The following is a 24,208-nucleotide window of genomic DNA, read 5'->3' on the forward strand; positions in this document are numbered from 1 at the left end:
CCAGGAGGGTTTTTGAAGGAATGCAGCGCTTCGCGCTGCTGTTGTCAACAATTAGTGAATGGGCTACGCCCATTCACTAATTGTTGACTATTTCTGTCATAGCAGGAGTAAGTATGCATGATCCATGCCTTCGGCATGGGCTAGTTCACTGTACTTGCCAGGGGCGACGGGGCACCAAACATGCGGGCTGCGCCCGCATGTTTGATGCCCCGTCGCAACGCTGCCTTCGGCAGCGTTGCGGGAGCAATAGGCCCTCCGCCCTGCTGGGGCTCGGGCCTAATAATATTTTTAGCAAAAACAATATAGCCGTTTCCACTATAACAACAAATTATACACCGTTTGAAAGCTCTAAGCCTTCCCGATGCCGCCATGGGGTGGAATCATCATTACGAGCGCTTACGCGCTCGTCACTCCCTTTCCCGTCGGGGTGCCCCACCCACTCCCCATAGACTTCCATTGATTTGAGCAGATACAAGCATGGCCCATGCCTGCGGCATGGATTCTCGCGTACGGGACGATGCCAGGAGTGATTTTGGAGGAATGCAGCGCTTCGCGCTGCTGTTGTCAACAATGAGTGAATGGGCGTAGCCCATTCACTCATTGTTGACTATTTCTGTCATAGCAGGAGTAAGTATGCATGATCCATGCCTTCGGCATGGGCTAGTTCACTGTTCTTGCCAGGGGCGACGGGGTACCAAACATGCGGGCTGCGCAGTTGCAACGCTGCCTTTGGCAGCGTTGCGGGAGCAATAGGCCCTCCGCCCTGCTGGGGCTCGGGCCTAATAATATTCCGATGCGAAAACAATGTTTCCCATTTTTCAAATATCACAAACTATACATTTTCGGAAAGCGCTCGCGCTTTCCTACCTCATGGTGTGGGTCCCTGGTCACTGACGGGTACTTTCGTTAATTTTGAGTGGGCTCCGCCCACTTTGTGTTTTTGGCCCTCTATACAGTAATAATGTTCAATTTTTGCATTACATGCTTATATGCACGGAACATGCAAGAGATGGGGAACGTATTCGTGAGGTACTTAGCGCAAATGAGTGCTTTATATGGGAAGCGGTCGTCATCTCAATGTAAAGTGCTCGTTTAGTGCGCACTTTTGCACGGGCTTCGCCCGTTTACAACGGTAATGTTCCATTTTCCTACTACTAATTAGTATGCACGGGGCGTGCATGAGTGAAGGAGTGCGTTAGTGAGTGTTTGGAAGTGGGCGAGCGCTTCGCGCTCGATTTCGTGCGCACTACGTGCGCACTTTCGCAGCCGTGCTTCGCCAGGCCTTACGAGATTAATAGGCCTCTCGCCAGCTTGTGGCGCTCGGGCCTAATAATAATATTTTTAGCAAAAACAATATAGCCGTTTCCACTATAAAAACAAATTATACATCGTTTGAAAGCTCTAAGCCTTCCCGATGCCGCCATGGGGTGGAATCATCATTACGAGCGCTTACGCCCATTCACTCATTGTTTACTATTTCTGTCATAGCAGGAGTAAGTATGCATGATCCATGCCTTCGGCATGGGCTAGTTCACTGTACTTGCCAGGGGCGACGGGGCACCAAACATGCGAGCGCAGACAGTTGCAGCGTTGCGGGAGCAATAGGCCCTCTGCCCTGCTGGGGCTCGGGCCTAATTAAGTAAATTAATTTGTAATTAAGTACAAATGTGTTTCTGCTTTAGTTTGTGTTTTCATTCGGGGAAATATTTGACCAACGTCTTAATTGTCAATATCAGTAAATGTTATATATAATGAAGTGTATTTCACACAAACTCCAGAGATGCATTTTGATGACATTAGAAGGTGAAAGTAACTCAGATGTAGCAGATTCAAGGCTCAATCTACTCAATCTAAACAATAAAAAAAAAAAACACTGGGACCAGGTGAGACTCTTAATGTTTAATCTGATTCGTTTTTTAACATGTTTTGTTAATACAGCTTCATTTAACGACCCAGATAAACTCCAAAAGCTACATTCCAGGATCGTTTCTGCAGTTTCTTTATCTTCTACACATTTATCCATCACTATAAACTTATTTCATGTTGTATTTCGGCTGATTCTTTCATGTTTGAGTGTTTTTGTTTTCCTTTTGAAGCTTGAGTACTCAGAAAATAACCCCGCCCACTTCTCTCTACTTAAAAAATGCATCAATAAAAATCTGCTGCTTGCAAAATGTAAAATAACAATAATACTGACTATATTAAAGCAGCAGAATGTGTCCGGCTGCAGTGCTTTTTACCTTGAGCGCCTCGGCGTCGGACACAGCGCCCCCTAGTGTCCCCCCGCAGTACAGAGACTCCATCATGAGCTGGAAAACAGGAGCGCACGTTACGCCGGTCGCTCACGAGACTGCGCCGAGCTCCGGAGTCTCACCTGGAACGTGCTGTAGGTCACGTGATCGATGTGGATGATGGCGTCGGGCGATTGGCTCAGCAGCTGCTCAAACCTGGGAGCCACGCCCACATGTTCAGCTCAGTTTTACAAAAGATGTGTCTTTAATGTCTAATGTGACCATGGCCAGGTTACAAACACATTTAGACCAAAACAACATCAAAATAAGCTTTTAATGAATCTGAACACAACTAAATATGTTATGTTGTATGTAGTTTTAGTGTGCGTGCGTGTGTGCTTGTGTGTGTGTGTGTGTGCGTGTTTGTGTTTGTTTGTGTGTGTTTGTTTGTGCGTGTTTGTGTGTTTGTTTGTGTGATTGTGTGTGTGTTTGTGTGAGTGTGTGTTTGTGTGTGTGTTTGTGTGAGTGTGTGTTTGTGTGATTGTGTGTGTGTGTGTTTGTGTGAGTGTGTGTTTGTGTGATTGTGTGAGTTTGTGTGATTGTGTGTGTGTGTGTGTATGTGTGATTGTGTGTGTGTGTGTGTGTGATTGTGTGTGTGATTGTGTGATTGTGTGTGTGATTGTGTGATTGTGTGTGTGTGATTGTGTGTTTGTTTGTGTGTGTTTGTGTGTTTGTTTGTGTGTGTTTGTGTGTGATTGTGTGTTTGTTTGTGTGTGTTTGTGCGTGTGCGTGTGTGTGTGTGTGTGATTGTGTGTGTGTGTGATTGTGTGTGTGTGTGATTGTGTGTGTGTGTGTGATTGTGTGTGTGTGTGTGATTGTGTGTGTGTGTGTGTGTGTGATTGTGTGTGTGTGTGTGTGTGATTGTGATTGCGTGTGTGCGTGCGCGTGCGTGTGTGTGTGTGCGCGTGTGTGTGTCTCACCTGTCAGAGGCGGATATGAGCAGAACCCGATGGGCGAAGAACGGTCGCCCCTCGATCATGAACGCCACGTCGGACATTTCCCGGTTGTTCAGGAACTGCACGTCTGCGGCAGAAGACACCAGGTGACGTAAGGGTGAAGGGTTCGGCCGCGGATCCACAGAGGGTGAGGTCTTACCGAGGTGCGTGGACAGAGACACGTCCAGAGGAGGAACGGGAGGAACGGGAGCAGGTCCGTAAGCCTGGGACAGCACTGAGGCCAGAAACTGCAGGATCATGTAGTCCTACAGCGACAAAACACACACTGAGAAGAAGAACGTGGTAGAACTTGGACGCCTGTCAGAACAAACTCTGGGCTGTAGTTTGGTTTGGTACTTACCTTTGTGGTTTGTAGGAGCCTGAACAGCAGCGGGACGCCTGTCAGAACAAACTCAGGGCTGTAGTTTGGTTTGGTACTTACCTTTGTGGTTTGTAGGAGCCTGAACAGCAGCGGGACGCCTGTCAGAACAAACTCGGGGCTGTAGTTTTCGTTGGGGATGGAGTTAAAGTCCCGGAGCAGAGAGAGAATGACCGGATCTCGTCCCAGTTCGTGAGCCCTGAGCACAGACTGCAGCCAGCTGTGTGCGCTCCACGGCACCCCTGCAGGACACAGCAGGAATTACATATCAAAATACAATAAACCTTTATCGCAATGATTTATACTGTGTAAAGTAGGTTTCCGATGGAATTTGAATGAACTGCAGTCAACTTATATTAGTGTACGTATTTGGGTCTGAATAAATGAATACATTAAACAGGAAGAACAATTAATAATCTTACCAACTATAATAGATTAAATATATATTTTTAGGACCAGTGGCTATAATGAACGACTGACAACTATAGTTTAATTCCACTAAATAATAAAAAGTTAGTTTGTTCATGTACTCGATCTATTTAGCAACAATTCTTTTTAAATATTTTTCATTTAGGCTGCAAAATCATTTGTAATCTTTTCTCACAATCAATATGCAAAAACTTGTCTTTACACAAGTAATATTAGATCAATATTGTGATTTAATGTGTCCAAAATGTAAAGGAATCACCCTCAGTGTTATGGATTATAACGACAGCCGACTAAAGCATCATATAATGTCTCACCCATGCCTCTGATGTCCAGCGTCACGTCCAGGTAGCCGTGCTCGGCGCTGTAGTACGAGGCCTGCTGCAGAGCCTTCAGCCGGGCTTTACACATGCGGAGGGTCCCCTGGGTGCCCTTCTCCCATGGGTGGCCCTTGTCCACGCCCTCCGCCAGGATCTCCTCCAGCGACAGCACGTCCTCTCTGCTCGGAGCCGGCTGCAGGACCAGTCTGTGCACCACGTTTCTGTGAGGGCAGATCCAGAACCGTCAGTGTCGTTTTCAGATTGTGCTGTGCTGAAGGCAGGAGATTTCTTATATGAATTTATTAGGCAGTATCAAGCATAGAATTTGCAGTTTAACATGTGTGTGCCTCCATCCCAGACAAAACTGTAGGACTAGTGAGTGTAGTAGTAGTAGTAGTAAAACAAAATGATGCAAATGCATGTTGGGATGAAAATCTGCATCTGAGAGAATAGATTTGGACTTTTCTTCAGGGTATGACCTTCACCTGTGTCCGTGAGTGGCTGCACAGCTGTAGCAGTTGATGTCTTCAGACAGAGGAGAGCTCCCATGATGCACTGGGGGCAGAGGGTCAGCTCCGTGCGACAGCAGCAGTTCCACCATCTCATAGTCTCCTGCAGAAGAACACAAAGTCTGCGTTCTCTGTGTGTGTGTGTGTGTGTGTGTGTGTGTGTGTGTGTGCGCGCGTGTGCGTGTGTGTGCGTGTGTGTGTGTGTCTGTGTTACCTGCAGTGTGTGTGTGTCCGTGTGTGCGTTACCTGCAGTGTGTGTGTGTGTGTGTGTCTGTGTTACCTGCAGTGTGTGTGTGTGTGTCCGTGTGTGTCTGTGTTACCTGCAGTGTGTGTGTGTGTGTGTGTGTGTGTGTGTGTGCGTTACCTGCAGTGTGTGTGTGTGTGTGTGTGTGTGTGTGTGTGTGCGTTACCTGCAGTGTGTGTGTGTGTGTGTGTGTCCGTGTGTGTCTGTGTTACCTGCAGTGTGTGTGTGTGTGTGTGTGTGTGTGTGTGTGTGTGTGTGCGTTACCTGCAGTGTGTGTGTGTGTGTGTCCGTGTGTGTCTGTGTTACCTGCAGTGTGTGTGTGTGTGTGTGTGTGTGTGTGCGTTACCTGCAGTGTGTGTGTCCGTGTGTGTCTGTGTTACCTGCAGTGTGTGTGTGTGTGTGTGTGCGTTACCTGCAGTGTGTGTGTCCGTGTGTGCGTGCGTTACCTGCACAGTGTGTGTATGTGTGTGTGTGCGTGTGCGTGTGCGTGTGTGCGCGTGCGTGCGCATGCGTGTGTGCGTGTGTGCGTGCGTGTGCGTGTGTGCGTGTGTGCGTGTGTGCGCGTGTGCGTGCGTGTGTGCGTGCGTGTGCGTGTGTGCGTGTGTGCGCATGTGCGCGTGCGCGTGTGCGTGTGTGCGCGTGTGCGTGCGTGTGTGCGTGTGTGCGTGTGTGCGTGTGCGCATGTGCGCGTGCGTGTGTGCGTGTGTGTGCGTGTGTGCGTGTGTGCGTGTGTGCGTGCGTGCGCATGTGCGCGTGCGTGTGTGCGTGTGTTACCTGCAGAGGAGGCCAGTTGCAGAGGCGTCTCCACATCACAGCCCTGAGCTCGTCCTGCCTGAGCCTCCACGTCGGCCCCGGCCTCCAACAACAACTGAAAGTTTCCATTAAGAATGAAACGATTAATCGGACTAATCGTGACTAGTCGACTATAAGCATAATCATAGTCCTATTGTGATAATGAAATATTACACTTTATATGTAATATCTAAAGTCTTCACTCGCCATATTTCACCCTTTATCTGCTTCATAATGTTTCAATGTGCAATAGAAATAATCAACTATTTAGTTCCCATTTTTCTTAGTCAAATAATGAATGCCTTGTCCATTATGTGGCAAATAAAGTAGTAAAAGTACATAGTAGAAAATGTCCTCAAATGTAACGGCAGGAAGTTGACATGTCAGGAACATTTTAAATAATGTCCTGGTTCAAGTGCATCATTTCTAATCAAACGTAAAACCGTAACCCACAATAATAGACAAAAGGACAAGTCTCCATTATTCCCTCGGACACAAACACAACTGTAAGATCGACACGAGCGCCACAGTCTCTAACACAGTCTCTAACACAGTCTCTTCCACAGTCTTCTCCACAGTCTCTAACACAGTCTCTAACACAGTCTCTTCCACAGTCTCTTCCACAGTCTCTAACACAGTCTCTAACACAGTCTCTAACACAGTCTCTAACACAGTCTCTTCCACAGTCTCTTCCACAGTCTCTAACACAGTCTCTAACACAGTCTCTAACACAGTCTCTAACACAGTCTCTTCCAGTCTTTTCCACAGTCTCTTCCACAGTCTCTTCCAGTCTCTTCCACAGTCTCTAACACAGTCTCTTCCACAGTCTCTTCCACAGTCTCTTCCACAGTCTCTTCCACAGTCTCTAACACAGTCTCTAACACAGTCTCTTCCACAGTCTCTTCCAGTCTCTTCCACAGTCTCTTCCACAGTCTCTAACACAGTCTCTAACACAGTCTCTTCCACAGTCTCTTCCAGTCTCTAACACAGTCTCTTCCACAGTCTCTTCCACAGTCTCTTCCACAGTCTCTAACACAGTCTCTTCCAGTCTCTTCCACAGTCTCTTCCACAGTCTCTTCCACAGTCTCTTCCACAGTCTCTAACACAGTCTCTTCCACAGTCTCTTCCAGTCTCTTCCACAGTCTCTTCCACAGTCTCTAACACAGTCTCTAACACAGTCTCTAACACAGTCTCTTCCACAGTCTCTTCCACAGTCTCTAACACAGTCTCTAACACAGTCTCTTCCACAGTCTCTAACACAGTCTCTAAAACAGTCTCTAACACAGTCTCTAACACAGTCTCTTCCACAGTCTCTTCCACAGTCTCTAACACAGTCTCTTCCACAGTCTCTAACACAGTCTCTTCCACAGTCTCTTCCACAGTCTCTTCCACAGTCTCTACCACAGTCTCTTCCACAGTCTCTAACACAGTCTCTTCCACAGTCTCTTCCACAGTCTCTAACACAGTCTCTAACACAGTCTATTCCACAGTCTCTTCCAGTCTCTTCCACAGTCTCTTACACAGTCTCTAACACAGTCTCTTCCACAGTCTCTTCCAGTCTCTTCCAGTCTCTTCCAGTCTCTTCCACAGTCTCTAAACACAGTCTCTTCCACAGTCTCTTCCACAGTCTCTAACACAGTCTCTTCCAGTCTCTTCCACAGTCTCTTCCACAGTCTCTAACACAGTCTCTAACACAGTCTCTAACACAGTCTCTTCCACAGTCTCTTCCACAGTCTCTAACACAGTCTCTTCCACAGTCTCTTCCAGTCTCTTCCACAGTCTCTAACACAGTCTCTAACACAGTCTCTTCCACAGTCTCTTCCAGTCTCTTCCACAGTCTCTTCCACAGTCTCTTCCACAGTCTCTTCCACAGTCTCTTCCACAGTCTCTTCCACAGTCTCTAACACAGTCTCTTCCACAGTCTCTAACACAGTCTCTAACACAGTCTCTTCCAGTCTTTTCCACAGTCTCTTCCACAGTCTCTAACACAGTCTCTTCCACAGTCTCTTCCACAGTCTCTTCCACAGTCTCTTCCACAGTCTGTAACACAGTCTCTAACACAGTCTCTTCCACAGTCTCTTCCAGTCTCTTCCACAGTCTCTTCCACAGTCTCTAACACAGTCTCTAACACAGTCTCTTCCACAGTCTCTTCCAGTCTCTAACACAGTCTCTTCCACAGTCTCTTCCACAGTCTCTTCCACAGTCTCTAACACAGTCTCTTCCAGTCTCTTCCACAGTCTCTTCCACAGTCTCTTCCACAGTCTCTTCCACAGTCTCTAACACAGTCTCTTCCACAGTCTCTTCCAGTCTCTTCCACAGTCTCTTCCACAGTCTCTAACACAGTCTCTAACACAGTCTCTAACACAGTCTCTTCCACAGTCTCTTCCACAGTCTCTAACACAGTCTCTAACACAGTCTCTTCCACAGTCTCTAACACAGTCTCTAAAACAGTCTCTAACACAGTCTCTAACACAGTCTCTTTCACAGTCTCTTCCACAGTCTCTAACACAGTCTCTTCCACAGTCTCTAACACAGTCTCTTCCACAGTCTCTTCCACAGTCTCTTCCACAGTCTCTTCCACAGTCTCTACCACAGTCTCTTCCACAGTCTCTAACACAGTCTCTTCCACAGTCTCTTCCACAGTCTCTAACACAGTCTCTAACACAGTCTATTCCACAGTCTCTTCCAGTCTCTTCCACAGTCTCTTCCACAGTCTCTAACACAGTCTCTTCCACAGTCTCTTCCAGTCTCTTCCAGTCTCTTCCAGTCTCTTCCACAGTCTCTAAACACAGTCTCTTCCACAGTCTCTTCCACAGTCTCTAACACAGTCTCTTCCAGTCTCTTCCACAGTCTCTTCCACAGTCTCTAACACAGTCTCTAACACAGTCTCTAACACAGTCTCTTCCACAGTCTCTTCCACAGTCTCTAACACAGTCTCTTCCACAGTCTCTTCCAGTCTCTTCCACAGTCTCTAACACAGTCTCTAACACAGTCTCTTCCACAGTCTCTTCCAGTCTCTTCCACAGTCTCTTCCACAGTCTCTTCCACAGTCTCTAACACAGTCTCTTCCACAGTCTCTAACACAGTCTCTTCCAGTCTCTTCCACAGTCTCTAACACAGTCTCTTCCACAGTCTCTAACACAGTCTCTTCCACAGTCTCTACACAGTCTCTAACACAGTCTCTAACACAGTCTCTAACACAGTCTCTAACACAGTCTCTTCCACAGTCTCTTCCACAGTCTCTAACACAGTATCTTCCACAGTCTCTAACACAGTCTCTAACACAGTCTCTTCCACAGTCTCTTCCAGTCTCTTCCACAGTCTCTTCCACAGTCTCTAACACAGTCTCTAACACAGTCTCTTCCACAGTCTCTTCCACAGTCTCTAACACAGTCTCTTCCACAGTCTCTTCCAGTCTCTTCCACAGTCTCTTCCACAGTCTCTAACACAGTCTCTTCCACAGTCTCTAACATAGTCTCTTCCACAGTCTCTTCCACAGTCTCTAACACAGTCTCTTCCACAGTCTCTTCCACAGTCTCTAACACAGTCTCTAACACAGTCTCTTCCACAGTCTCTAACACAGTCTCTTCCACAGTCTCTTCCACAGTCTCTTCCAGTCTCTTCCACAGTCTCTAACACAGTCTCTTCCACAGTCTCTTCCACAGTCTCTTCCACAGTCTCTAACACAGTCTCTAACACAGTCTCTTCCACAGTCTCTTCCACAGTCTCTAACACAGTCTCTAACACAGTCTCTTCCACAGTCTCTTCCACAGTCTCTTCCACAGTCTCTAACACAGTCTCTTCCACAGTCTCTAACACAGTCTCTTCCACAGTCTCTAACACAGTCTCTTCCACAGTCTCTTCCAGTCTCTTCCACAGTCTCTTCCACAGTCTCTAACACAGTCTCTTCCAGTCTCTTCCACAGTCTCTATAACAGTCTCTTCCACAGTCTCTTCCACAGTCTCTAACACAGTCTCTTCCAGTCTCTTCCACAGTCTCTTCCACAGTCTCTTCCAAAGTCTCTAACACAGTCTCTTCCACAGTCTCTTCCAGTCTCTTCCACAGTCTCTAACACAGTCTCTAACACAGTCTCTAACACAGTCTCTTCCACAGTCTCTTCCACAGTCTCTAACACAGTCTCTAACACAGTCTCTAACACAGTCTCTAACACAGTCTCTAACACAGTCTCTTCCACAGTCTCTTCCACAGTCTCTAACACAGTCTCTTCCAAAGTCTCTAACACAGTCTCTTCCACAGTCACTTCCACAGTCTCTTCCACATTCTCTACCACAGTCTCTTCCACAGTCTCTAACACAGTCTCTTCCACAGTCTCTTCCAAAGTCTCTTCCACAGTCTCTTCCACAGTCTCTAACACAGTCTCTAACACAGTCTATTCCACAGTCTCTTCCAGTCTCTTCCACAGTCTCTTCCACAGTCTCTAACACAGTCTCTTCCACAGTCTCTTCCAGTCTCTTCCAGTCTCTTCCAGTCTCTTCCAGTCTCTTCCACAGTCTCTAACACAGTCTCTTCCACAGTCTCTTCCACAGTCTCTAACACAGTCTCTTCCAGTCTCTTCCACAGTCTCTTCCACAGTCTCTAACACAGTCTCTAACACAGTCTCTTCCACAGTCTCTTCCACAGTCTCTAACACAGTCTCTTCCACAATCTCTTCCAGTCTCTTCCACAGTCTCTTCCACAGTCTCTAACACAGTCTCTAACACAGTCTCTTCCACAGTCTCTAACACAGTCTCTAACACAGTCTCTTCCACAGTCTCTTCCACAGTCTCTTCCAGTCTCTTCCACAGTCTCTAACACAGTCTCTTCCAGTCTCTTCCACAGTCTCTTCCACAGTCTCTAACACAGTCTCTAACACAGTCTCTTCCACAGTCTCTAACACAGTCTCTAACACAGTCTCTTCCACAGTCTCTTCCAGTCTCTTCCACAGTCTCTTCCACAGTCTCTTCCACAGTCTCTAACACAGTCTCTTCCACAGTCTCTTCCACAGTCTCTAACACAGTCTCTTCCAGTCTCTTCCACAGTCTCTAACACAGTCTCTTCCACAGTCTCTAACACAGTCTCTTCCACAGTCTCTACACAGTCTCTAACACAGTCTCTTCCACAGTCTCTTCCACAGTCTCTAACACAGTATCTTCCACAGTCTCTAACACAGTCTCTAACACAGTCTCTAACACAGTCTCTAACACAGTCTCTTCCACAGTCTCTAACACAGTCTCTTCCACAGTCTCTTCCACAGTCTCTAACACAGTCTCTTCCACAGTCTCTTCCACAGTCTCTAACACAGTCTCTAACACAGTCTCTAACACAGTCTCTTCCACAGTCTCTTCCACAGTCTCTAACACAGTCTCTTCCACAGTCTCTTCCACAGTCTCTTTCAGTCTCTTCCACAGTCTCTAACACAGTATCTTCCACAGTCTCTTCCACAGTCTCTAACACAGTCTCTAACACAGTCTCTAACACAGTCTCTTCCACAGTCTCTTCCACAGTCTCTAACACAGTCTCTAACACAGTCTCTTCCACAGTCTCTTCCACAGTCTCTTCCACAGTCTCTAACACAGTCTCTTCCACAGTCTCTAACACAGTCTCTTCAATAGTCTCTAACACAGTCTCTAACACAGTCTCTAACACAGTCTCTTCCACAGTCTCTTCCACAGTCTCTTCCACAGTCTCTAACACAGTCTCTTCCACAGTCTGTTCCAGTCTCTTCCACAGTCTCTAACACAGTCTCTTCCACAGTCTCTAACACAGTCTCTTCCACAGTCTCTTCCACAGTCTCTAACACAGTCTCTAACATAGTCTCTTCCACAGTCTCTTCCAGTCTCTTCCACAGTCCCTTCCACAGTCTCTAACACAGTCTCTTCCACAGTCTCTTCCAGTCTCTTCCACAGTCTCTAACACAGTCTCTTCCACAGTCTCTTCCACAGTCTCTTCCACAGTCTCTAACACAGTCTCTTCCAGTCTCTTCCACAGTCTCTAACACAGTCTCTTCCACAGTCTCTAACACAGTCTCTTCCACAGTCTCTTCCAGTCTCTTCCACAGTCTCTTCCACAGTCTCTAACACAGTCTCTAACACAGTCTCTTCCACAGTCTCTTCCACAGTCTCTAACACAGTCTCTAACACAGTCTCTAACACAGTCTCTTCCACAGTCTCTAACACAGTCTCTAACACAGTCTCTTCCACAGTCTCTTCCACAGTCTCTAACACAGTCTCTTCCACAGTCTCTAACACAGTCTCTTCCACAGTCTCTTCCACAGTCTCTACCACAGTCTCTTCCACAGTCTCTAACACAGTCTCTTCCACAGTCTCTTCCACAGTCTCTTCCACAGTCTCTAACACAGTCTCTTCCACAGTCTCTTCCACAGTCTCTAACACAGTCTCTAACACAGTCTCTTCCACAGTCTCTAACACAGTCTCTTCCACAGTCTCTAACACAGTCTCTAACACAGTCTCTTCCAGTCTCTTCCACAGTCTCTAACACAGTCTCTTCCACAGTCTCTAACACAGTCTCTTCCACAGTCTCTTCCACAGTCTCTAACACAGTCTCTAACACAGTCTCTTCCACAGTCTCTAACACAGTCTCTTCCAGTCTCTTCCACAGTCTCTAACACAGTCTCTTCACAGTCTCTAACACAGTCTCTTCCACAGTCTCTTCCACAGTCTCTAACACAGTCTCTAACACAGTCTCTTCCACAGTCTCTAACACAGTCTCTAACACAGTCTCGTCCAGTCTCTAACACAGTCTCTTCCACAGTCTCTAACACAGTCTCTAACACAGTCTATTCCACAGTCTCTTCCAGTCTCTTCCACAGTCTCTTCCACAGTCTCTAACACAGTCTCTTCCACAGTCTCTTCCAGTCTCTTCCAGTCTCTTCCACAGTCTCTAACAGTCTCTTCCACAGTCTCTTCCACAGTCTCTAACACAGTCTCTTCCAGTCTCTTCCACAGTCTCTTCCACAGTCTCTAACACAGTCTCTAACACAGTCTCTTCCACAGTCTCTTCCACAGTCTCTAACACAGTCTCTTCCACAGTCTCTTCCAGTCTCTTCCACAGTCTCTTCCACAGTCTCTAACACAGTCTCTAACACAGTCTCTTCCACAGTCTCTAACACAGTCTCTAACACAGTCTCTTCCACAGTCTCTTCCAGTCTCTTCCACAGTCTCTTCCACAGTCTCTTCCACAGTCTCTTCCACAGTCTCTAACACAGTCTCTTCCAGTCTCTTCCACAGTCTCTAACACAGTCTCTTCCACAGTCTCTAACACAGTCTCTTCCACAGTCTCTACACAGTCTCTAACACAGTCTCTTCCACAGTCTCTTCCACAGTCTCTAACACAGTATCTTCCACAGTCTCTAACACAGTCTCTAACACAGTCTCTAACACAGTCTCTTCCACAGTCTCTAACACAGTCTCTTCCACAGTCTCTTCCACAGTCTCTTCCAAAGTCTCTTCCACAGTCTCTAACACAGTCTCTTCCACAGTCTCTTCCACAGTCTCTAACACAGTCTCTTCCACAGTCTCTTCCACAGTCTCTTTCAGTCTCTTCCACAGTCTCTAACACAGTCTCTTCCACAGTCTCTTCCACAGTCTCTTCCACAGTCTCTTCCACAGTCTCTAACACAGTCTCTAACACAGTCTCTAACACAGTCTCTTCCACAGTCTCTTCCACAGTCTCTTCCACAGTCTCTAACACAGTCTCTAACACAGTCTCTAACACAGTCTCTTCCACAGTCTCTTCCACAGTCTCTAACACAGTCTCTTCCACAGTCTCTAACACAGTCTCTTCCACAGTCTCTAACACAGTCTCTTCCACAGTCTCTAACACAGTCTCTAACACAGTCTCTTCCACAGTCTCTAACACAGTCTCTTCCACAGTCTGTTCCAGTCTCTTCCACAGTCTCTAACACAGTCTCTTCCACAGTCTCTAACACAGTCTCTTCCACAGTCTCTTCCACAGTCTCTTCCACAGTCTCTAACACAGTCTCTAACACAGTCTCTTCCACAGTCTCTTCCAGTCTCTTCCACAGTCCCTTCCACAGTCTCTAACACAGTCTCTTCCACAGTCTCTTCCAGTGTCTTCCACAGTCTCTAACACAGTCTCTTCAACAGTCTCTTCCACAGTCTCTTCCACAGTCTCTAACACAGTCTCTTCCAGTCTCTTCCACAGTCTCTAACACAGTCTCTTCCACAGTCTCTAACACAGTCTCTTCCACAGTCTCTTCCAGTCTCTTCCACAGTCTCTTCCACAGTCTCTAACACAGTCTCTAACACAGTCTCTTCCACAGTCTCTTCCACAGTCTCTAACACAGTCTCTAACACAGTCTCTAACACAGTCTCTTCCACAGTCTCTAACACAGTCTCTAACACAGTCTCTAACACAGTCTCTTCCACAGTCTCTAACACAGTCTCTAACACAGTCTCTTCCACAGTCTCTAACACAGTCTCTTCCACAGTCTCTTCCACAGTCTCTAACACAGTCTCTTCCACAGTCTCTAACACAGTCTCTTCCACAGTCTCTTCCACAGTCTCTTCCACAGTCTCTAACACAGTCTCTTCCACAGTCTCTTCCACAGTCTCTAACACAGTCTCTAACACAGTCTCTTCCACAGTCTCTAACACAGTCTCTAACACAGTCTCGTCCAGTCTCTAACACAGTCTCTTCCACGGTCTCTTCCACAGTCTCTTCCACAGTCTCTTCCACAGTCTCTTCCACAGTCTCTTCCACAGTCTCTAACACAGTCTCTAACACAGTCTCTTCCACAGTCTCTAACACAGTCTCTTCCAAATTCTCTTCCACAGTCTCTTCCACAGTCTCTAACACAGTCTCTTCCACAGTCTCTAACACAGTCTCTTCCACAGTCTCTTCCACAGTCTTCCACAGTCTCTAACACAGTCTCTAACACAGTCTCTAACACAGTCTCTTCCACAGTCTCTAACACAGTCTCTAACACAGTCTCTAACACAGTCTCTAACACAGTCTCTAACACAGTCTCGTCCAGTCTCTAACACAGTCTCTTCCACAGTCTCTAACACAGTCTCTTCCACAGTCTCTTCCACAGTCTCTTCCACAGTCTCTAACACAGTCTCTTCCACAGTCTCTTCCACAGTCTCTAACACAGTCTCTAACACAGTCTCTAACACAGTCTCTTCCACAGTCTCTTCCACAGTCTCTACCACAGTCTCTTCCACAGTCTCTAACACAGTCTCTTCCACAGTCTCTTCCACAGTCTCTTCCACAGTCTCTAACACAGTCTCTTCCACAGTCTCTTCCACAGTCTCTAACACAGTCTCTAACACAGTCTCTTCCACAGTCTCTAACACAGTCTCTAACACAGTCTCGTCCAGTCTCTAACACAGTCTCTTCCATGGTCTCTTCCACAGTCTCTTCCACAGTCTCTTCCACAGTCTCTTCCACAGTCTCTTCCACAGTCTCTAACACAGTCTCTTCCACAGTCTCTAACACAGTCTCTTCCAAATTCTCTTCCACAGTCTCTTCCACAGTCTCTAACACAGTCTCTTCCACAGTCTCTAACACAGTCTCTTCCACAGTCTCTTCCACAGTCTTCCACAGTCTCTAACACAGTCTCTAACACAGTCTCTAACACAGTCTCTAACACAGTCTCTAACACAGTCTCTAACACAGTCTCTTCCACAGTCTCTAACACAGTCTCTAACACAGTCTCTAACACAGTCTCGTCCAGTCTCTAACACAGTCTCTTCCACAGTCTCTTCCACAGTCTCTAACACAGTCTCTAACACAGTCTCTTCCACAGTCTCTTCCACAGTCTCTAACACAGTCTCTAACACAGTCTCTTCCACAGTCTCTAACAGTCTCTAACACAGTCTCGTCCAGTCTCTAACACAGTCTCTTCCACAGTCTCTAACACAGTCTCTTCCAGTCTCTTCCACAGTCTCTTCCACAGTCTCTTCCACAGTCTCTAACACAGTCTCTAACACAGTCTCTTCCACAGTCTCTTCCAGTCTCTTCCACAGTCTCTTCCACAGTCTCTAACACAGTCTCTTCCACAGTCTCTTCCACAGTCTCTAACACAGTCTCTTCCACAGTGTCTAACACAGTCTCTTCCACAGTCTCTAACACAGTCTCTAACACAGTCTCTTCCACAGTCTCTAACACAGTCTCTTCCACAGTCTCTTCCACAGTCTCTAACACAGTCTCTAACACAGTCTCTTCCACAGTCTCTAACACAGTCTCTTCCAGTCTCTTCCACAGTCTCTAACACAGTCTCTAACACAGTCTCTTCCACAGTCTCTTCCACAGTCTCTTCCACAGTCTGTAACACAGTCTCTAACACAGTCTCTTCCACAGTCTCTAACACAGTCTCTAACACAGTCTCGTCCAGTCTCTAACACAGTCTCTTCCACAGTCTCTTCCACAGTCTCTTCCACAGTCTCTTCCACAGTCTCTAACACAGTCTATTCCACAGTCTCTAACACAGTCTATTCCACAGTCTCTAACACAGTCTCTTCCAAATTCTCTTCCACAGTCTCTTCCAAATTCTCTTCCACAGTCTCTTCCACAGTCTCTAACACAGTCTCTTCCACAGTCTCTAACACAGTCTCTTCCACAGTCTCTAACACAGTCTCTTCCACAGTCTCTTCCACAGTCTTCCACAGTCTCTAACACAGTCTCTAACACAGTCTCTTCCACAGTCTCTTCCACAGTCTCTAACACAGTCTCTAACACAGTCTCTAACACAGTCTCTAACACAGTCTCGTCCAGTCTCTAACACAGTCTCTTCCACAGTCTCTTCCACAGTCTCTAACACAGTCTCTAACACAGTCTCTAACACAGTCTCTTCCACAGTCTCTTCCACAGTCTCTAACACAGTCTCTAACACAGTCTCGTCCAGTCTCTAACACGGTCTCTTCCACGGTCTCTTCCACAGTCTCTTCCACAGTCTCTTCCACAGTCTCTAACACAGTCTCTTCCACAGTCTCTAACACAGTATCTTCCACAGTCTCTTCCACAGTCTCTAACACAGTCTCTAACACAGTCTCTAACACAGTCTCTAACACAGTCTCTTCCACAGTCTCTTCCACAGTCTCTAACACAGTCTCTAACACAGTCTCTAACACAGTCTCTTCCACAGTCTCTAACACAGTCTCGTCCAGTCTCTAACACAGTCTCTTCCACAGTCTCTTCCACAGTCTCTAACACAGTCTCTAACACAGTCTCTAACACAGTCTCTAACACAGTCTCTTCCACAGTCTCTAACACAGTCTCTTCCACAGTCTCTTCCAAATTCTCTTCCACAGTCTCTTCCACAGTCTCTAACACAGTCTCTAACACAGTCTCTAACACAGTCTCTTCCACAGTCTCTAACACAGTCTCTAACACAGTCTCTTCCACAGTCTCTAACACAGTCTCTTCCACAGTCTCTTCCACAGTCTCTAACACAGTCTCTAACACAGTCTCTAACACAGTCTCTTCCACAGTCTCTAACACAGTCTCTTCCACAGTCTCTTCCACAGTCTCTAACACAGTCTCTTCCACAGTCTCTTCCAGTCTCTTCCACAGTCTCTTCCACAGTCTCTTCCACAGTCTCTTCCACAGTCTCTAACACAGTCTCTAACACAGTCTCTAACACAGTCTCTTCCACAGTCTCTTCCACAGTCTCTAACACAGTCTCTAACACAGTCTCTTCCACAGTCTCTAACACAGTCTCTAACACAGTCTCTTCCACAGTCTCTAACACAGTCTCTTCCACAGTCTCTTCCACAGTCTTCCACAGTCTTCCACAGTCTCTTCCACAGTCTCTAACACAGTCTCTAACACAGTCTCTAACACAGTCTCTAACACAGTCTCTTCCACAGTCTCTTCCACAGTCTCTAACACAGTCTCTTCCACAGTCTCTTCCACAGTCTCTAACACAGTCTCTTCCACAGTCTCTTCCACAGTCTCTTCCACAGTCTCTTCCAAATTCTCTTCCACAGTCTCTTCCACAGTCTCTTCCACAGTCTCTAACACAGTCTCTAACACAGTCTCTAACACAGTCTCTTCCACAGTCTCTAACACAGTCTCTTCCACAGTCTCTAACACAGTCTCTAACACAGTCTCTTCCACAGTCTCTTCCACAGTCTCTAACACAGTCTCTTCCACAGTCTCTTCCACAGTCTCTTCCACAGTCTTCCACAGTCTCTTCCACAGTCTTCCACAGTCTCTAACACAGTCTCTAACACAGTCTCTTCCACAGTCTCTAACACAGTCTCTTCCACAGTCTCTTCCACAGTCTCTTCCACAGTCTCTAACACAGTCTCTTCCACAGTCTCTTCCACAGTCTCTTCCACAGTCTCTTCCACAGTCTCTAACACAGTCTCTAACACAGTCTCGTCCAGTCTCTAACACAGTCTCTTCCACAGTCTCTAACACAGTCTCTAACACAGTCTCTAACACAGTCTCTTCCACAGTCTCTAACACAGTCTCTAACACAGTCTCGTCCAGTCTCTAACACAGTCTCTTCCACAGTCTCTTCCACAGTCTCTTCCACAGTCTCTAACACAGTCTGTTCCACAGTCTCTTCCACAGTCTCTAACACAGTCTCTTCCACAGTCTCTTCCAAATTCTCTTCCACAGTCTCTTCCACAGTCTCTAACACAGTCTCTAACACAGTCTCTTCCACAGTCTCTAACACAGTCTCTAACACAGTCTCTTCCACAGTCTCTTCCACAGTCTCTTCCACAGTCTCTTCCACAGTCTCTTCCACAGTCTCTAACACAGTCTCTAACACAGTCTCTAACACAGTCTCTTCCACAGTCTCTTCCACGGCCTTTGCTTTGGTCATTCATAAAAAGAGGAGTTGTCCCGTGAAAGTACCTGAGCCACAGAGAGGTGAGAGTGGAGCACGGCCAGAGTCAGAGCGGTCCAGTGTCTGGTCCCAGGAGAGACCGAGGGGTGAGTCCTGGAGCAGCCCGGGACCTGCAGCACACAAGACTCATCAGGAGTGAAGCCGAGGGGCCACGAGACACCGAGGGGCCACGAGACACGGAGGGGCCACGAGACACGGAGGGGCCACGAGACACCGAGGGGCCACGAGACACCGAGGGGCCACGAGACACCAATCTGAACGTGGGAGCTCAACCACGAGGGTCACAGGCTCTGATACTGGCAAATGGAATGACGACAAACCAGTCTCAACTCACTGAAAGTCTTGTTTTTAAAATCTGCACATTTATTTCTGATCAAAGTTACTGCCATGGGCCTGTAAATTATGTAATTTGCCTTTTATTAATAACAACTCTTGCATTTTAGAGACCGTTTTCACATGCTCAACTAGTTTGAAGATATGAGATGAAGGCAGATTATTGGTATCGGTGTTGCAGCTGAAGAAACCGGATCTTAAACAGGACTCAGAGTAATTACGCTCTAAAGTTTAGACTGTAGTTACTCTGAGTCTTACTGAAAAACATCATCCTCTAGCCAAATGCACATCACCATCATGTGTTTGAGGACATATTCATAAATACTGAAATGAGATCAAAGCGACAGCAAAGACTTCAATATCATCATTTTATTTGAGTTTAAAACAATGAGCCTGGGACATAAAACTCCAACAGCAGAAGCCGTGGATGGATCCCTGTGGAATTGGCTGCAGCAAAAAAGCAATTTAAAAATGTTGATGACGTTGGACAGAAGCAGAGACAGTGTGTTTGTGTGTGTGTTGTATGTTGTGAGTGAGTGTGTGTGTGTGTGTGTGTTGTATGTTGTGAGTGTGTGTGTGTGTGTGTGTGTGCGTGTATGTTGTGTGTGTGTGTTTGTGTGTGTGTGTGTGTGTGTGTTGTATGTTGTGAGTGAGTGTGTGTATGTGTGTATGTTGTGTGTGTGTGTGTGTGTGTGTGTGCGTGTATGTTGTGTGTGTGTGTTTGTGTGTGTGTGTGTGTTGTATGTTGTGAGTGAGTGTGTGTGTGTGTGTGTGTGTGTATGTTGTGTGTGAGTGTGTCGTGTGTGAGTGTGTTGTGTGTGTGTGTTGTGTGTATTGTGTGTGTGCGTGTGTGCGTGTGTGCGTGTATGTTGTGTGTGAGTGTGTCGTGTGTGTGTGTTGTGTGTTGTGTGTATTGTGTCCTGACCTGCAGGTCCAGTTGGGCTCCTGCCTGGATCAGGACCTGGACCAGAGCCTCGTCTCCAGCTGCAGCAGCAAACATCAGAGCGCTCATGCCCTGGACACATGCAGGTGGTTCAGAACCTGCCTTTGTGGACAAGTCTCTCCTTCGCTCTTCCTCTCCATCGCTCTTCCTCTCCATCGCTCTTCCTCTCCTTCGCTCTTCCTCTCCATCGCTCTTCCTCTCCATCGCTCTTCCTCTCCATCTCTCTTCCTCTCCACCACTCTTCCTCTCCACCTCTCCATCTCTCTTCCTCTCCATCTCTCTTCCTCTCCACCACTCTTCCTCTCCACCTCTCCATCTCTCTTCCTCTCCATCTCTCTTCCTCTCCACCTCTCTTTCTCTCCATCGCTCTTCCTCTCCATCGCTCTTCCTCTCCATCGCTCTTCCTCTCCATCGCTCTTCCTCTCCATCTCTCTTCCTCTCCACCACTCTTCCTCTCCACCTCTCCATCTCTCTTCCTCTCCATCTCTCTTCCTCTCCACCACTCTTCCTCTCCACCTCTCCATCTCTCTTCCTCTCCATCGCTCTTCCTCTCCATCGCTCTTCCTCTCCATCGCTCTTCCTCTCCATCTCTCTTCCTCTCCACCACTCTTCCTCTCCACCTCTCCATCTCTCTTCCTCTCCATCTCTCTTCCTCTCCACCACTCTTCCTCTCCACCTCTCCATCTCTCTTCCTCTCCATCTCTCTTCCTCTCCACCTCTCTTTCTCTCCATCTCTCTCCCTCTCCATCACTCTTCCTCTCCATCGCTCTTCCTCTCCATCTCTCTCCCTCTCCATCTGTCTTCCTCTCCATCTCTCTCCCTCTCCCTCCCTCTCCTTCGCTCTTCCTCTCCATCTCTTTTCCTCTCCATCGCTCTTCCTCTCCATCTCTCTTCCCTCTTCCTCTCCATCGCTCTTCCTCTCCATCGCTCTTCCTCTCCATCTCTCTCCATCTCTCTTCCTCTCCATCTCTCTTCCTCTCCATCGCTCTTTCTCTCCATCTCTCTTCCCTCTTCCTCTCCATCGCTCTTCCTCTCCATCTCTCTTCATCTCCATCTCTCTTCCTCTCCTTCTCTCTCTCTGTCTCACCCGTTCATCCATGGTGTCCAGGCCTTTCTCCCCGAGCAGTGTTGAAGCCTCTTGCAGCAGATCGGCTCGACCGGAGCAGAGCATCCTGAAGCCCAAGTCGGACTTGAACCGTCCCAAAGCCGAGCCGGGGTCGAGCGAGCGCCACGACGGGACGCCGGAGTCGGACCTGAGTGAGGGAGACGAGTGAGGGAGAGGGAGACGAGTGAGGGAGAGGGAGACGAGTGAGGGAGATGTGAATTATTCCCTGTTCACTACACAAATTCAACAAACAATGGACAAAATGGGACTCTTACTTTATGCCATAGTATGCGTTTTTTGTATTTATTTATTTCCTTCTGTCCCTTTTTCTTTGCATAGGTCAGTGTGCTTAATGTATGTCTAAAAAAAATAGCAATATATATATAATTATTCACTTTAGCATATTGTTTTTGATGACTTAATTTCCACCCTTTTCTTGAACCACCTCAACTTTAAACTTTTCAAAAACAAAACAAAAACAGCTCAAACAAGACAGACTTAATCAGTCATTTAACACAAAAAAGCCAATTGTCTTTCTCCAAAGTCCAAACACTGCCAAAACAACAACAACAACAACAACAACAATCCCCACAATCGGCCTCAGATCTGCTTGTCCTGGAACAGAGGGGGACGTCCTGCTCCTGCTCTTGTTTTTTTAGGCCTCATTAGACAGGAGAGGACAGGGTGAAATGGGGAGCGAGAGAGAGGGGAGGACATGCAGTTAATCGTCAAGTCAGGATTCGAACTCATGACACTTGGAGCCTGGCATACGTGTGCTGTGACTTAACCACTAAACCACCAGGCAGCAGCAGATAACTCCATCGTGTGTGTTCTGTGTTGTTTAAGTTACATGTCGTTTACCTGAGCAGTCGGGGTTCACAGTCCTGGTGGAGCAGAACTCTGGAGGCTTGTCTCACATCGTCAGTGTCCACCACAGCACTACGTCTGTGCTCCGAGAACACCAGGGAGACGTGGAGCCAGGAGCCGAGGGGAGGGAGCAGAGGAGCAGGCCTGGAAGAGATGATGGAGATAACCACAGATAAGAGGAGCAGGGGAGCAGAGGAGCAGGGGAGGAGAGGAGCAGGGGAGGAGAGGAGGAGAGGAGGAAAGGAGCAGAGAAGGAGAGGAGCAGAGGAGCAGGCCTGGAAGAGATGATCGAGACAACCACACATCAGAGGAGCAGAGGAGGAGAGGAGGAGAGGAGGAGAGGAGCAGGCCTGGAAGAGATGATCGAGACAACCACACATGAGAGGAGCAGAGGAGGAGAGGAGGAGAGGAGCAGGGGAGGAGAGGAGCAGAGGAGAAGGCCTGGAAGAGATGATCGAGACAACCACACATGAGAGGAGGAGAGGAAGAGAAGAGGAGCAGAGAAGGAGAGGAGCAGAGGAGGGGAGGAGCAGAGGAGGAGAGGTGGAGAGGAGCAGAGGAGCAGAGAAGGAGAGGAGGAGAGGAGCAGAGAAGGAGATGAGGAGAGAAGGAGAGAAGGAGAGGAGCAGAGGAGCAGAGAAGGAGAGGAGGAGAGAAGGAGAGAAGGAGAGGAGCAGAGAAGGAGAGGAGGAGAGGAGGAGAGAAGGAGAGAAGGAGAGAAGGAGAGGAGCAGAGAAGGAGAGGAGGAGAGAAGGAGAGAAGGAGAGAAGGAGAGGAGCAGAGAAGGAGAGGAGGAGAGAAGGAGAGAAGGAGAGAAGGAGAGGAGCAGAGGAGCAGGCCTGGAAGAGATGATCCAGGTCCAGAAGATGAGAAAAAGAGAAGATGCAGATGCAGCAAACGCACTTCTCTCTTGTCAGCGTCATGTTTGGCGACTGTACATTCTCCGCGTGGTCCTTTTGAGGGGCGGAGATAAAGTAATACATCGTGTGCAGAGCGTCTGCGCTCCATGATACTGGCACGTGATTGGCAGAGGGAGCAGAGGGGGCGGGCTGTGGGCGGTACAGGAGGTGCATGGCCCGCGACACCAGGTCACCTACGGGACAGGAGACAGGAACGAGAAACGTGAACTTTATATTTATGGAGACAGTTCTTCAACACACTTTCTCAAACCACTGTCCATTTTGCAGCTCTTATTATTTTATTTAATCGACTTGCACCAAGAGATTTATGGAACAATGTAAATTAGAAATATATATATATTAACACATTAATTAACTATTATTTTGAGGAAACTAGTTCTGTGCAAAAGTCATTTCCCCGCAAACATAAATAAAGATCAGCCCTTTAAAGTTGCTATTCACACCAACCTTTACAATCTTGGACTTAATGAGGCTTAAGAGTATTTTATATTTATTAGGCCCGAGTGCCACAAGCTGGCGAGAGGCCTATTAATCTCGTAAGGCCATGCAAAGCACGGCTGCGAAAGTGCGCGCGTAGTGCGCATGAAATCGAGCGCGAAGCGCTCGCCCACTTCCAAACACTCACTAACGCACTCCTTCACTCATGAACGCCCCGTGCATACTAATTAGTAGTAGGAAAATGGAACATTACCGTTGTAAACGGGCGAAGCCCGTGCAAAAGTGCGCACTAAACGAGCACTTTACATTGGGAGTAAAGCACTCATTTGCGCAAAGTAGCTCACGAATACGTTCCCCATCTCTTGCATGTTCCGTGCATATAAGCATGTAATGCAAAAATTGAACATTATTACTGTATAGAGGGCCAAAAACACAAAGTGGGCGGAGCCCACTCAAAATTAACGAAAGTACCCGTCAGTGACCAGGGACCCACACCATGAGGTAGGAAAGCGCGAGCGCTTTCCGAAAAAGTATAGTTTATGATATTTGAAAAATGGGAAACATTGTTTTCGCATCGGAATATTATTCTTTCTTCTTTCTTCTTCTCGGGACCAACCCCCCTATTTTTCACCCAGTGAACATTGACGAAAAGTCACAAAAATGTTCACACTATTTCCCTTTTCTAAAACAAAAAAAATTGGCGCGTCAGCGCCCCCAAATGTACCAAAAATGCATTGAGAGATGGGAAATGACCCAAAAAAAATCTGATCGTAGAATCATGAAATTTGGCGCCGAGGTAGATGGTGACAAGAGAAGTAAAAAATATTATTACGGCAACGCCGTCCGCCCAACCAAATGTCGG

At 47.3% G+C, this 24,208-nt stretch overlaps 1 protein-coding gene across 1 annotated transcript in view; it reads right to left on the reverse strand.

Moving 5' to 3' along the window:
• LOC140380743 (ankyrin repeat and BTB/POZ domain-containing protein 2-like) overlaps nucleotides 1-24,208 on the reverse strand; it is a 41,434-nt gene that overhangs the window by 12,224 nt on the left and 5,002 nt on the right. The window contains exons 3-15 of the mRNA XM_072464648.1: nucleotides 22,892-23,081; nucleotides 21,983-22,132; nucleotides 21,104-21,269; nucleotides 19,999-20,088; nucleotides 18,749-18,850; nucleotides 5,879-5,972; nucleotides 4,837-4,963; nucleotides 4,349-4,572; nucleotides 3,669-3,847; nucleotides 3,387-3,492; nucleotides 3,212-3,314; nucleotides 2,375-2,447; nucleotides 2,241-2,309 (exon numbers count right to left, since the gene is read on the reverse strand). Coding sequence (XP_072320749.1) covers nucleotides 2,241-2,309; nucleotides 2,375-2,447; nucleotides 3,212-3,314; nucleotides 3,387-3,492; nucleotides 3,669-3,847; nucleotides 4,349-4,572; nucleotides 4,837-4,963; nucleotides 5,879-5,972; nucleotides 18,749-18,850; nucleotides 19,999-20,088; nucleotides 21,104-21,269; nucleotides 21,983-22,132; nucleotides 22,892-23,081 — 1,673 coding nt within the window. The remainder of the gene's footprint in view (nucleotides 1-2,240; nucleotides 2,310-2,374; nucleotides 2,448-3,211; nucleotides 3,315-3,386; nucleotides 3,493-3,668; nucleotides 3,848-4,348; nucleotides 4,573-4,836; nucleotides 4,964-5,878; nucleotides 5,973-18,748; nucleotides 18,851-19,998; nucleotides 20,089-21,103; nucleotides 21,270-21,982; nucleotides 22,133-22,891; nucleotides 23,082-24,208) is intronic.

The sequence above is a fragment of the Eucyclogobius newberryi genome, unplaced genomic scaffold (genome assembly GCF_026437365.1).
Source record: "Eucyclogobius newberryi isolate DKJ021-1_F unplaced genomic scaffold, fEucNew1.0.hap1 SCAF_5, whole genome shotgun sequence".
Lineage (NCBI taxonomy): Eukaryota > Metazoa > Chordata > Actinopteri > Gobiiformes > Gobiidae > Eucyclogobius > Eucyclogobius newberryi.